This window comes from Trachemys scripta, chromosome 5 (genome assembly GCF_013100865.1).
Source record: "Trachemys scripta elegans isolate TJP31775 chromosome 5, CAS_Tse_1.0, whole genome shotgun sequence".
In the NCBI taxonomy this organism is placed as follows: domain Eukaryota; kingdom Metazoa; phylum Chordata; order Testudines; family Emydidae; genus Trachemys; species Trachemys scripta.
In genome coordinates, this window is record NC_048302.1 from 115,045,452 (window position 1) to 115,059,106 (window position 13,655).

General features: G+C 42.1%; 2 protein-coding genes across 2 annotated transcripts in view; both read right to left on the reverse strand.

Annotated features, from left to right (window-relative positions):
• The window catches only part of C5H4orf50 (chromosome 5 C4orf50 homolog), an 84,896-nt gene extending 72,372 nt beyond the window's left edge, over nucleotides 1-12,524 (reverse strand). The window contains exons 1-3 of the mRNA XM_034770967.1: nucleotides 10,094-12,524; nucleotides 5,181-6,145; nucleotides 3,243-3,381 (exon numbers count right to left, since the gene is read on the reverse strand). Of these exons, the coding sequence (XP_034626858.1) occupies nucleotides 3,243-3,381; nucleotides 5,181-5,464 (423 nt within the window). The 5' untranslated portion in view covers nucleotides 5,465-6,145; nucleotides 10,094-12,524. The remainder of the gene's footprint in view (nucleotides 1-3,242; nucleotides 3,382-5,180; nucleotides 6,146-10,093) is intronic.
• JAKMIP1 (janus kinase and microtubule interacting protein 1) overlaps nucleotides 12,122-13,655 on the reverse strand; it is a 251,179-nt gene continuing 249,645 nt past the window's right edge. Inside the window, exon 25 of the mRNA XM_034770969.1 lies at nucleotides 12,122-12,154. Coding sequence (XP_034626860.1) covers nucleotides 12,122-12,154 — 33 coding nt within the window. The remainder of the gene's footprint in view (nucleotides 12,155-13,655) is intronic.

Genomic DNA, 13,655 nt, shown 5'->3' on the forward strand with positions numbered 1-13,655 from the left:
GATAGGCTGGAGAGCACACATTTGAGGTGGGTTGGACATGTGATAAGAATGGGAGAAGAACGATCAGCAAAGAGAGCAGGGAGGAAGAGGACAGCAAGAAAGGATGTGGAGAACTAAGGATGCGATGGAAAGACTCTGTCAAGAGACATTTGAAGAGAAAAGGACTGGAACTCCAATTTCTATGAACGCGTTCCAGAGACCAGAAGAAGTGTCAAAGAATCATGGGCACCTCTAATCCTGGGTAAATGGAAAAAGGAGTTGAGAAGTGATGTGAAGCAGTACTGAGACTGTACAGTGGTACTACAAGTGTGCTTCAGTGTGCGCAAGGATAGCACACTCATCAGCATACTGAAGGTCAGTAATAACAGTCTTGGTGACCTTAGTTTGAGAATGAAGATGCCACACGTTGAAGAGCTGGCCATCCATGCAATACTCAATCCCAATTCCAGAAGAAAGGCGATCACCAATAAGAATCAAGATCACAGCAAGATAGAGGGAAAAAAGGGTTGGGTCAATAACACAGTCCTGCTTACTACCAGCACAGATGGTGAACGGGTCTGTCTCCAACTCATTACAAAGGACAGTGGAGGTCATCCCATCATAGAGTAGCCTGAGAATGCAAATGAACTTCAATGGACAACTGAACCTAGACAGCACCTTCCATAACACTTCACGATTGATGGAATCAAAGGCCTTAGTAAGGTCAATAAATGCCATAAATGATGGCTGGTGTTGTTCTCTACATTTCTCTTGGATCTGTCATGCAACAATCCACCCATGTATCTGACTTGCAATCCACTCTAAATCTTTTCTCAGGGGGCTATCGTAGCCTGGGGCTTTCCCTCAATATTGGGAAGACTAAGATGCTCCACCCAGCCTACCCCAGCACAAGTTGCTCCTCATTCTCCCACAAATTGTCATCAGTGGTGAACTCCTGGAAAATGTTGAGCGTTTCCCTTACCTTGGTAGCCACCTCTCCCAGACAGCCAATCTCGAAATAAAAATCAAACATAGGATCCGTTGCTTCATCATGTCTTTATTGACAGAGATCTGTGGATGGAAACTAAGATCCTGGTCTACAATGCAATAGTCATCCTCACTCTTCTTTATGGGTGCTAGACATGGGTGACATATTGAAGCCATTTTAAGTGTCTGGAGTGGTACCACCAGCGCTTCCTTAGGATGATTCTCCTTATCAGATGGGAAGATCATCACACCAATGCCAGTGTTCTCTCTGCAACTAACATAACCAGTGTTGAGGTGAAGATTATGAAACATCAATTTTTCTGGGCTGGCCATTGTGTGCAGGCTGGTACTCGTCTTCTGAAGCAAGTCCGCTTTTCTCAACTTAGTCATAGTAAGAGAACTCATGGGGGACAGAGGAAACACAACAAGGACACCCTGAAAGTATATCTTAAGAAGGGTGGCATTGATCCCACGAATTGGGAAGAGCTGGCCAGCAATAGACTGCAATGGTGTCGCATCATACATCAAGCCTTAGCCCACTTTGAAGACAATTGCCTTACTCAAGAGGCTGAGAAATGGTAGAGGAGGAAAGAAAGTGTACAGCATCCCGGCCAGAGGTTGTGCTCTTGCCAAGCAACCACCTGTCATAGATGTGGGAAAACCCATAGAGCAGGAATTGGACTCCTCAGCCATTTTAAGTGTCATCAATGACTTTTTTCCGCCCGGCAGACATCATCCTTGTATCAAGAGATAGCTGCCGATGACTACAGGTATACTATGCTACACTGCCTTTCACTACATTAATGAGCTTCAAACGAAAATGCTGCAGTTGTAACTGCTGATGAAAAGGAAATATATCCATGGAAAATAAATCAGTAAAAGCTGCAATACTGTGAACCACACTACATCAAGTAGGCTTAGCTTAGATGGATATGTGCTGTTTTCTTAGAGAATTTTCATTGCTTCTCTATTCAAGGGACTCATCAGATGAGCTATGAGCCAAAGCAGGGTGTTAATATACGGAGAAAAAAATAAGTTTACTGATAAGCATTTTTTTTTTAAAATCCCTATAGATATTTCTATGTTTATTTGCAATAGCACCTGCTATGTGCTAGGCATTTTTCAAACACTCAGGTATGGTCCACGTTCCACAGAACTGACAGTCTAAGGACAGACAAGTAGACAGACATTAGAAGGGGAAGGAAATGAAAACAACAATAGGCAAATTATATATAAGACCATTTGTTTCACTCTAAGGAAGAAGAGGGACTTACATGTGGACAGGGCAAAGGCTTTGCAGATGAGCTTAGGGCGGTCAATCCATGCATAGAAAGCCACATGGAAGTAGGCAGGGAGGTGACATTGTGAGATGCTGAATAAAAGTCAGACAAGGCTGGGAGAGTACTGGCAAATAATAAGTAGGGTGGGGCAGAGTTAAGTAGAACTTTGAAGGTAGAGACAGGAATCTTAAATTGGAAGCAATAGGGCAGCCAGTGGAGGGATACAGAATGGGGAGTTCCATGGGCAAATCAATGGGCAAGGATGACGAGTATAGCAGCTGCATTTCGTTCGGACTGAGGGAGGACAATGCATATGATTGGCAGGCTGAAAAAGAGGCTGTTTCAGTAGTTGAGACATCCATCCATGTTTCTTTATAACCTTCAGACCACTGGTTAGGTTACTTGCCTGGGATGTAGAAGACCCAGGTTTGAATCTTCCCCCCGCATCTGGAGCACGGACTTGAACTCAGATTTTCCCCCTTCCTAGGTGCTCACTAGGCTCTTCTGGGATGGGCTTTCTCAATCTCTCCTGCTGAAGCTGTTCACTTTGTATAACTACTTAAATATTCTTTGGGCCAAAGAGAGAAAAAATGACTCAATCTATTACTCACCCAACTCTAGCTGCAGTCCTGGATATAATGAGCTGATGTAATGAGATTTAGCTACGGGGCTGGAAAGACCAGGACTGATCTGTGGAGAATGAAGATGTTGGCCTGGACATCTGGGACAAGGGAGAAGGAGGAATCAAAGGTACCCCAGAGATTGTAGACATAAGTGATGGAAGGATGGTGGGGTTGTCAGCAATGACAGAAAAGTGGGGAAGTGGAAGGAGCGCTGATCCAGTTTAAGATGACAAGTCATCGAAGACATGTCAGCCAGACAGGCTGAGATGCGAGAACCAATGGAAGGAGACAGTTTAGTGGTAGAAAGATTGATTTGCGAGTCATCCACATGGAGATAAGCGAAAGCATTTCATTTAAACAATATCCAACTTACCAAATCTGTCAGTTCCACCTGAAGGTTTCGGAGCTTCCCTGTAACACGTAGGTTTGCATTTTCTACCTGCTGTAGCTTTGCATTCAGTTGGTCAACTGTTTCGAAAAGTTTCTTCTGTGACAGTTCCAGCTCCTTTGCGCTACATCATTGAAAAATAGGATTGCTTCTGAATCAATACATCACAATATTGTTTCAAGAGAAATAATCTATCGTCAATTCTCTATTTACAGTCTTTTCTCTCGCAACAATAATAGTAATTAACACAACACCACTGATCATTCATAGTTAATAACTGATCATTGCTAACTAATTAACAATTAATTATAAATAGTGTTTGCATGCATGTAGCACATTTTACTGGAAAATCTCAAAGGCCTTTATGGGCTCTACTTAATTGTAAATATCTACATTGCAATCTTTCTCTGGGATGCAGAGATGCACAAGGAGGAAAGGATACTTGCGGTTTGAAATCCATAAGCAAACAGAATCATTTCATTAGGGGTTTATGGCAGCCCGTTGTGGCATACAAAATGGACACCATAACTGGGCATACTTTGTAGCCAAAAGAGACATGGTTATCTGACACCAGGATTCTGCTAGACCCATGACTGGTGAATGTAAATGTAACCATCAGCAACAGTAACATCATATATTCCTCCTGTTTAGAGAACCAACAGGAAGTACCCCACCATGAGTTATGCTGGCTTAATGCAAGACATACTGCCCTGTAACATCTCTTGTAAGATATCTTTCATACTGGACATTAAAGCTTGCTGTGACTTATACCCATCTGCTTTGGCTTTTGGCAATAAAACTGAGATTTAGCACAAAATATGTTCCTTTCCTTGTTAGTAACCTCTCTGTAGCCTAGGCTCACAACATGGGAGCCAGCTTAGACTCCTCCCTCTCAAACAGGACATATCCAAATCTTGTCCACATTCTAAACACTTCTAAAACCCAAATCTTCCTCTGGCTTATGGTCAAAAATGCTTTTCTAATCTCTGATCATCTCCTGTCTCAAATAGCACAACCTCCTTTTCGCCAGCCTCACTGATACCCACCTCATCTTCCACAGCCTGTATCCTACCATAGGCCTTGTCTCATTGTTATGTCCTCCCACAATGATGCCCCATTCCTCTACTCTTCTCAATCCCATCTCCATACATTTTACCATATAGTCTTCTATGTGTGAAGGGCCCTTTCTAATCTAATATGCCAAGTCACCAGCCTCATGTTATGCAAGTCTCTCTTGGAAACCCCACTTCTTCCACAAAGCATATGTTTAAAATAATTATACACTCACTTCTCAAACAAACAACCTTACAAAGTCCTGCCCTCCTCTAGATATCTCTGTGCATCCTGCAAGATCTTCAGGCCACAGACTGTCCTTATTTGTGTGCATGCTGTACAGACTGAGACCTTTGGTAATAAACAAATAAAATATGCCGATGCAGGCAATTATCTTCAAATGTCCTTTTGAACCTACCCGTATATCTTCTATTTCATCTAGCTTTGCTTTGAATAGCACTATTGCCATGCATCAAGAACCATTCACCCAGGGCAACTGATGCTTAATGGAGTCATTAGTTTGAGCAATACTGTTACTGATTTTGTTTGACAATACAAAGCAAAATTTCAAATGGACACATAATTGACATCAACCATTATTTGATTCCAAAATAAACTTTTCACTTTAAAAAGAGGAAGAAATATAAACTATGTTACCAGTATAGTCAAATAAGTCCAGTGGTCTTAAATGTGGGAATTATGTAATAAAATGATAGACTTTGATCATTAGAATTATAATCTGATAATTCAGTCAGTCTGGAATCCATGTTTTCATTCATTCTAGAACTGTTAAACTATATTATGACATCCAATAGAAAAAGCACATATTTTACATACTTTAAAATCTAAAATACAAAAAAATGCATTTACCTGTTTCCTTGTGCAGAATTAGACTTTGTGTAGTCCTCTAAAATGTCTTTCAGTTTTTGCTCTGACTTTTCCAGCTGTTTTATTCTGAGATTCAAGGTCTCCACTTCAGCAGTGTTTACTGCCCCTTCAGACTCCCTTGCACTTCCATGCTCTACATCTTCTAAATCCTGGAAAATCCAGGAAGTATCAATTTTAACATTAAGATTCAGAACATCAAATCCTTCATTACTGGGTGCTCTAATACAATAACAAAATTCTTGTCCTCTTTCAGATGAAGGCTCCATGATAAAAAAATATATTGTTTAAGTTTAAGGTTCACCACTTGTAACGCAATCTGAATGTTTTCTTTTTTCAGAAGATGTTTAAGTGCTCGCCTTAGCTTCTGTGGTGCTCAGATGAATGCCTTTTATCGATACTGAACACGTTTATTATTCATGAGAGAACCACATACATTTCATTAGCCCAAAAGTCATTCAAAATGTATGAAGGGAGTCTCAGTTTACAGCAAAAGAGAACTCCATACAAGACATTATGAGTCAAATTCATGGAGGAGTTATGCATCACACCTGGGACTGAAGTGGACGTAATTTCCTGGTAAACACAGAGGAAGATAACAATATGAAGTACTTTTATGGGTTTACAATAGTTCTTCTGCTTCTAGCACAACTGTGTCATTCTTTGGATTGTTTGAATGCAGAAAAATAGAGAGTAAGCAGAAGAGGCGTTTACTGGTTCAAAAGGCAAATTATGAATATTTATGAGAAACATTCAGAGTCTTTAATTGATAGTTAAAAGTGGGCAGGGTGAAAATGTATTTCTGCTTTGGTCTTTTATAGAGTTATGTTCCAAAGTATTTTCTGAACACAAAATGTTACAACAAAGATAAAGTGACTCACACTCAACCAGAGAAATACTGGCTAAAGTCTTCTGACATACAGACATCTCATAACTTTAAAAAGTCTCCTCTGCAACAGAAGGAAAACAAGAAAGTCTTGCTTGCAGCTAAAAGCCTACAGAAGAATGTTTTCAAGATGATATGAGAAGATGCACATAAAAATTCCATTACTTATTAACAGGATTTTATCTCCGCATTTCAAGTATATCATTTTGGAAAATATATTAATTATTATTAATTTGTATTGTATTTTCGTATTGCCTAGAAACCAGCGTGTTATTGTGCTAGACATTGTACAAACATATAACAAAGAGATGGCCCCTGCCCTGAAGAGTTTACAGTCTAAACAGAGCTTGCATTCCAAATCTAGGTCCTGCAAGTAGAATGTGTGTGTTCCTGCACCCACACAGAGCCCTACTGATTTCATGCAGGCACAGGGGTTCCCTCACACATTGTAACAAGCAGGATCAGGACCTTAATCTACAAAGACAAATAGCTTATATATTGCTCAAAGTGTGGTTCCAATCTGAAAAATGTTAAAATTTGCACCATGGGTTTCCATGTTTACTGCCTCATAATTAGGGTGACCAGACGTCCTGTTTTAAAAGGGATGGTCCTATATTTCAGCCCTCCTGCAGGTGTCCCAACTTTTTCTTACAAACGGGCAAATTGTCCCGTATTTTCTGTCTCCCCCTCATCAGTACTGGCGGGTCCTGCTGTTGGCTGGATCCCTGCTCAGCAGCCGCCCGCCCAGCAGCGGTGAGTGTGGGGTCCGGTGGCTGACTATGGGGGTGGGTGTGCAAGGCTGGTGGCAGGGAGAAGCTGCAGCGTGCAGGGCCGGCCACTCCCTCTGCTGGTGCATCAGCACAGTCCCCACTGTGTGCTGTGTCTCTGCCAGCAGGACTCCGCCCTCCTGTCCCATTTCCAGCCAGCACTGGCTGCATGCTGTGGCAGCTGGTGAGTGCGGGCAAGCGCCAGGTAGCATCCGGTTACGTGTCGCCTCTGCTGCCCACCCATCGGCCGTTTAGGTGCTCACCCTCTCGCTGCCCTCTCCCCCTGCTCTGCCTCTTTACCCACCCCCCCAGCCTGGCTGCTCCTCCATATCCCCCCCGGCAGGTGCGTCCTGCTCCCAGCGCTGTGCGGAGAACCAGCCCCTGTTCAGAATGCTCAGCTCACTAATAGCCTGGCCAGCAGACTCCCTCCTTCCCCCACTGCCGCTGGCTGGGCCAGCACCCTGGGAAAGCCCAAGACCCTCCGGCCCAGAGCATAACCAGGAGGAGCCAAGCCCTGCATGGGCCAAAGCCCTGCACAGTGCTGGCACAGGGATGCCTCTCCACCCCTCAGCTAAGCTCTGGAGTAGCTGGGGAAGGAGGGAAGCAATTTGCAGCCTGTTCACACCCCAACCCTGCATGCTCCACAGCAGCCCCCCAGGCAGAGGTTTAGCACCCTCTTCACCTGCCCCTCCCATTCTGGGTCCTACCCTCAGGCAACACGGGGCTGCTCCGTCCCTAAGGCACCCTCCTCTGCTGAGCCACCTCTCTGGCTAGTTCGCTGAAGCCACTGTAGCCAGGTTCCCTGGGCCCTGGTGCACCCAGTGCATCCTTAGGGCTTAACCCCTTCCTGCCCATGCTGTAGCCAAGGGACAGGAGGCAGCTGGGTTATGTCGCTGGCCAGCAGCAGCCTGGAGGTGTTAGCTGCCTTTTGACATTGCAGGCAGGAAGGGACAATCTGCTTCCGGCCACAGGGGAGAGGAGGTGAGAGATGAGCTCTGCAAAGGCACAGGCCAGGTCATCCCTTCCCTGTCCTCCTCCCCTGTGGCTGAAAGTAGCTACCGTCCCTTCCCTCCTGCACAGGGCCAAAAGGCTGCTGTTGGCCACATTCTGGTGTGAACTCTTGTAGAAATCTGGGGAGGGTGGCATGTGACCCTGCGTGCCCCCCATGTTACTTTGGGAAGATATAGAATCAGGTACGGGTCGATCCCGGGGGCCCAGCCAGGCATGGAGGGTGGAGAGTGCCGGGGAGGGAAGATTGGGTGGGTCAGTCACCCTCCCTATGTAAGAAAGGCTTACGGGAGTGTGGGTGCATCACCCCTCCCTGTGTAAACCCTAAAGCCTTAAAGATAAGAAAGTAAATAAAAAGAATCCAGCTACACAGTATTTTTTTTTAACAGGGGCTCAGTCAACTTGATGTTAATCTGAATGTTGCATAGTTTTGATTGATTGCTGTTGGACTCGCTTGAATACGAGTAATTTTACCCGGTGTCCCGTATTCAGCATAGGGAAATATGGTCACTCTACTCATAATTATTTCCTGCTGAAATTTGCCAGGTTTGTAGTAAAAGCATGTTGTTGTTTTTTCCTAACTGCCAGCCCTGCAAAGCCAACCTGCGTTTTGAAAGTCAAGCTTCATCGTCATCAACAACAGTACTAAAAGTTCTTCAGGCCCTATTACATCCTCATTTACACATTTCTTCTTCAGCATAGGCCCATAAGTGACACCTGTGCAACTCCATTGCATTCCATAAGTTTGTATAGGTGTTACTGAAAATGGACATATAATAGAAACATATAATAAATGCTGATAATGCACACTAGTGATTTTATATGCATAAATGAAAGCCAAATTAAGGGCCTTTTAAAAAAATTTCCTTAGTTTCCTGCCATCAAATGTAACTCAAATGGCAACATGAAAACAATGAGTAAAAAGTTCCTAGTACAGGGTATCATGTATTGTGAAAAGTAGCCTACACATATAGGAGGAGAGGATGGATTGGCCATGATATAATCGTCAATTTAAAAATCTGTGCATTTGTTTCCATCCACATAAATCCATTAGATGTTCTATTTCTATTCATCAGTATGAATATAATGAAATCTGATGCAACATATTTAAATAGAAATAGCACCGTGAAGTGTCTGACTAGAACTAAGTATCAGTAAGCTTCTAGTACATTCATGACTTGATCCTGTAAGGTGCTGAGTGCTCCGGACACAGTCCAGCAAAGTACTTAAGCAATTGCTTGAACTTTAAGTACCCAAGTGGTTTTATTAGCGTCAATGGGACTACTTTTGTAATTAAAGTTAATCACATGCTTAAATGCTTTCTTGGCTGGAGCCAGAGGGTAATACTTTACAGACATTAATATAACTTGGTATTTTTAGTTCACATTAACTCTGTGAATTTTGAATGCACAACTAGGTGTGCAATTTACACAACCTATTGATCATAAAAATCCAGACAACTCCATTGCATATTAGGAACAAACTTCAGTGCTAGGTTCATATTTCAAAAGTATTACCAACTCTGTATAAGTATCTGACAGAGAAAGGACTTCCCTTAGTTAATTATACTTAGAATGAGGAAGATTAACCTAACCTGGATTTCTGTGTCCACTAGAAATAGATTTCTAGCTGTACCCCATCCCATTGATATGCTTTGTGAATGCATTAGATAGGAGTGTGTTCTTTTTTTCCTCCTCTAATTTTTTTTAACATGAATTTAGTGTATGTGCATTGCACGGCCTCACTTTAGATCCATCCTGCAAACTGAGGCCATTCAGTACCTTGCAAGGGTGCTAAGTGTGGTTCAAGCCTTTTACCTGCAGGACATTTACAGTACAGGTAACAGTAGAATTACCAGCTTCCCACCCATGTGCTTCACATCTGATCACGGAGAATGCAATGCATTCTTGCCTTAGCATATTTCAATGGGGAGGTGTCTACACTGATGTAAAACCTGTGTCAAGGAGGCCCAATATATTTTGCACTGGGTTTAATACAATCAGTTAACAAGTGATGAGTACTATCATTCCTACAAGAGATACCAATTATGAAAGGTTAGTAAGGTGAAAGTAAACATCCCAGACTTCAAAAACCATGAATCCCATCAGCCCAGCAATAAGACAAGACAAAATGCCACAAACTCTATGAGGAAAATTCCACTTGTATCAGCAGATTCCATTGCTGCAAAATATAACACATCAATTCAAACACAAGAATTAAAAGGTACAAAAACAAACCTGTTCCATACTTTTGCTGCTTTGCAATGAGACCATCTCCTGTCCTTCCAGAGCATTTACTGCTGAATCAAATGCTGAGTGACAGTTTTGTTCTTGTGCTTTTAGTTTTATTTCCAAAGTGGTGATAAACAAGCAGAGTTTCTGTTTCTTTTCTATGTGAAATGCACTTTTCAACTGTACTCTCCTTGCTTTTCCCCCCCATCACCTGCTTTGGGTATTGGCTTTCTTCAACAGCGTCAAGTTACATCCTTCCTTTTTAATGCCTAAACAGCTTTTTGCAATGAAGACGTCTTCGTTCCAAGTTCCATCACTGCACTGCTGAAGTCTTTAATTAGATAGGAAATTTCTCTATCGTTTAAAAAGACACCTTCGCTAAACACTCCATTTTCTATTTGATTCATGCACACTGTAGGGGGGTCAGAATTTTCCAGCCTATTGGATCATGCCTTTGACTTGCTTGATTGTATATAAATTCAATTGTGCTTTGTGTCATTAGAACAAATCATCTTCCTTCTGTTTAGCTACTCACATAAACCAAATTTTCTTGCATAATAAGCCTCTTGGAGTCTCAAATTTCTTCAGCAGCTAATCCTGACTGATATCTTTATTTGAAGTCTATGTTCATCTTATTTCATAGTCCAACCAATATCTAGGTGGATCCTCCTACTCTGAGACTTCTAGTCCTCTTTCACATCTAGTATTCAGCTCCCATCATATACCTTTCCATCAGTTTTTTTTTGTCATTATCATTTTCATCCTGCCTCTCAAGTGCTAGAAACTATGAGAACTACCTCTATTTCTTGAAATTGTCTTTCCAGATCTGATATAATGCATTATAATTTATTTTCCTTCCTTTGACGATAGGATCTCTGTTGACGTTCTAATCACTATCCACCTTTAACAACTTTTCCCATATCTGATTATTTTTAATCTGTAATTTCATTTTGCCTACTAGTTCAAATGGTCAATGTTAGCATTTATGTTTATCTAACTCTATTGGTTGGGGTAGTGTCATGTTTACTTCTTTGTGGTTAATGTAATTATGCTTTCCCTTTATTTCCCCCAGGAGCCTATTGTGTTTCTCTTTTTATTCCCTTTCAGATATTTATTTTACCTTCATGTTCCTCTACTTGGTTATTCCTTTTCTATGTTGAAATTTTAGGTCAATCTCCTCTTCATGCTTTAAGACATAATTGACTGTGGTGTACTGTCTGCCCTGCAGTCACATGTGCTTTCCTGAGCTGCCATTTCATCTCAAGATCATTCATTCTTCCAATGAAATCCTTCTAAGTGATTGCTTTAATTTTCAAGTGGCAGTCAAAGATTTGATTCTCTGATGCAACTCCTACTCTCCCCACAGTTTTACTTTATCCAATGATTCTAGCTCCTTCTCTTGCTGCATGTTTACCTCTCCATGTTTCAGGGTCAACCACTAACTTCTGAGAACCCCAGTTCACCTATTTGGTTGCTTTCTCTAAACAGTGATTTCCTCTCTTTTCCTATCTCTGTGGTTTCAGACTCTAACAATTTAGTATGAATTTTACCAGTGTGTTTTTAAATCTCTATTTCCAATTTTGTACAGTTTTTCCCCCTTCAGATATTTACTATGGCATTTATTGTCAGCATTTAACTTTTATATATATATTTTAAAAAGGAGCTTCTGTAGTTCTTCGGTGAAATACAAACCACCTTTGTTGAAAGCATGCAATATGGAGACACAAAGGACATGGTATTATAATAAAACCATTTGGTAGATAATAGTTCACAAAGCAGCCAGTAATTGCACTTGATATTTTTTCCCAGTGTTTGATTCGTTTTTGTAAATTCTGTATAGATGTTTTTAGCGTTCATGGTGTGCTGGTCCTTATCCGATTATCAAATCATTCCCGTTTGAAACTATATCTTTATAAAATTCCTAATTTTAATTCAAATATCTTGCAGCTTGAAGTATTATGCAAATGTTTCATGACAAAAATGCTCCAATTTAAAGCTGCTCAAATAATTATTTTCTGTTTTTTGCACATGGATTCAGTTGTTCACTCCATAGGTTCTTTTAATATCCTACAGGATAAAGAGAACATTATAAGTTAAATCTGCTTTATTTAGAAATTTATATTGGCACCCATCCCAAGCACCCAAACATCACAACAACTTCTTAAAGGATGGAGATCCTTCTGTCTTTACAACAGAAAGCATCAAAGATTGGCATCACAAATAGACTTCAAACTTCCCTGCTTGTCGTCACCATGAGGCGCAAGAATCCAGCTTAAAGTTAGCTGAATGCAGTTCCCTTAATGAGACTAAGATCTTCTCTACACACAAAAGTTGTTTTACTATTGTTGTTACTACTACTATACCAGAGTAGTTAAAGTGGTACAACTCCCCCAGAGCAGATGTAATATTACTACTATAAATGTACTAAGGCCTGGTCTACATGGGGGGTGGGGGGGTAATCGATCTAAGTTACACAACTGCAGCTACGTGAATAACGTAGCTGAAGTCGACGTATTTAGATTGACTTACTGCAGTGTCTTCACTACAGCGAGCCGACTGCTGCCACTCCCCCGTCGACTCTGCCTGCGCCTCTCGCGGCGCTGGAGTACAGGAGTCGATGGGAGAGTGCTCAGGGATCGATTTATCGCATCTAGTCTAGATGTGATGGATCGATCACTGCCTGCCGATCCAGCCGGTAGTGAAGACATACCCTTAGATAGCTTATTCCTGTATGGGAAGGGGAATAAGCTATATCGGTATAGGGCACCTTTATACCACTATGACTGCATCCACACTAGCGATTGTACCAGTATAACTATAGCAGTTAAAAACCCTCCTAACTGGCATAATTGTACTTCTACAAAAATTGTGTACAGACCAGGCCTGCAACTATAGCTAGAGCTGGTCAACATTTTATTTTTAATTTTCAAAATTGCAAAAACTGTTTGGTGACTTTTTTTTTTTTCTTACAAAAACACTTTTTTTTTTACACTATCTTTTTCTAAAATTTCAAACGGTAATATTTTTTCACTTTTTTTTTGGAAAAAAATTGTTCAGCATTTTGTGACTAGTTCTAATGAAGACGGGAGCTAAACAAAATTGGATGAAACTTTGCTAGAGAAAATGATTTGGGGGTCACACTAGGGTTACCATTCGTCCGGATTTACCCGGACATGTCCTCCTTTTTGTGCTAAAAATAGCATCCAGGGGGGAATTTTGTAAATCACTCAAAATGTCCAGGATTTCCCCCCTCCCCGGCAGAGCAGAGCGAGCGTCTGGGAGGGCTGCAGGAAAGTCCCGGGCTGGACTTCGGAGCAGCTGTAGAGGAGCTCCTCCTCCCTCCCTGCATTCTGAGCCGGCAGCTCCTCCTCCTGCAGCCCAGTGTCCCGGTCCGGCAGCACTGTGCAGGGCCAGGGACCGGGTTTTGTGTTGCGCTGGGGAGCGCAGCCACGTGTCCAGCTCGCACAGAGCCCAACACCCTGTTCTGAGCAGCAGGGTAAGGGGGCCAGGGGGCAGGAGAAGGGGCAGGGAGGTTCTGGAGGGGGCAGTCAAGAAACGGGGGGGGGGG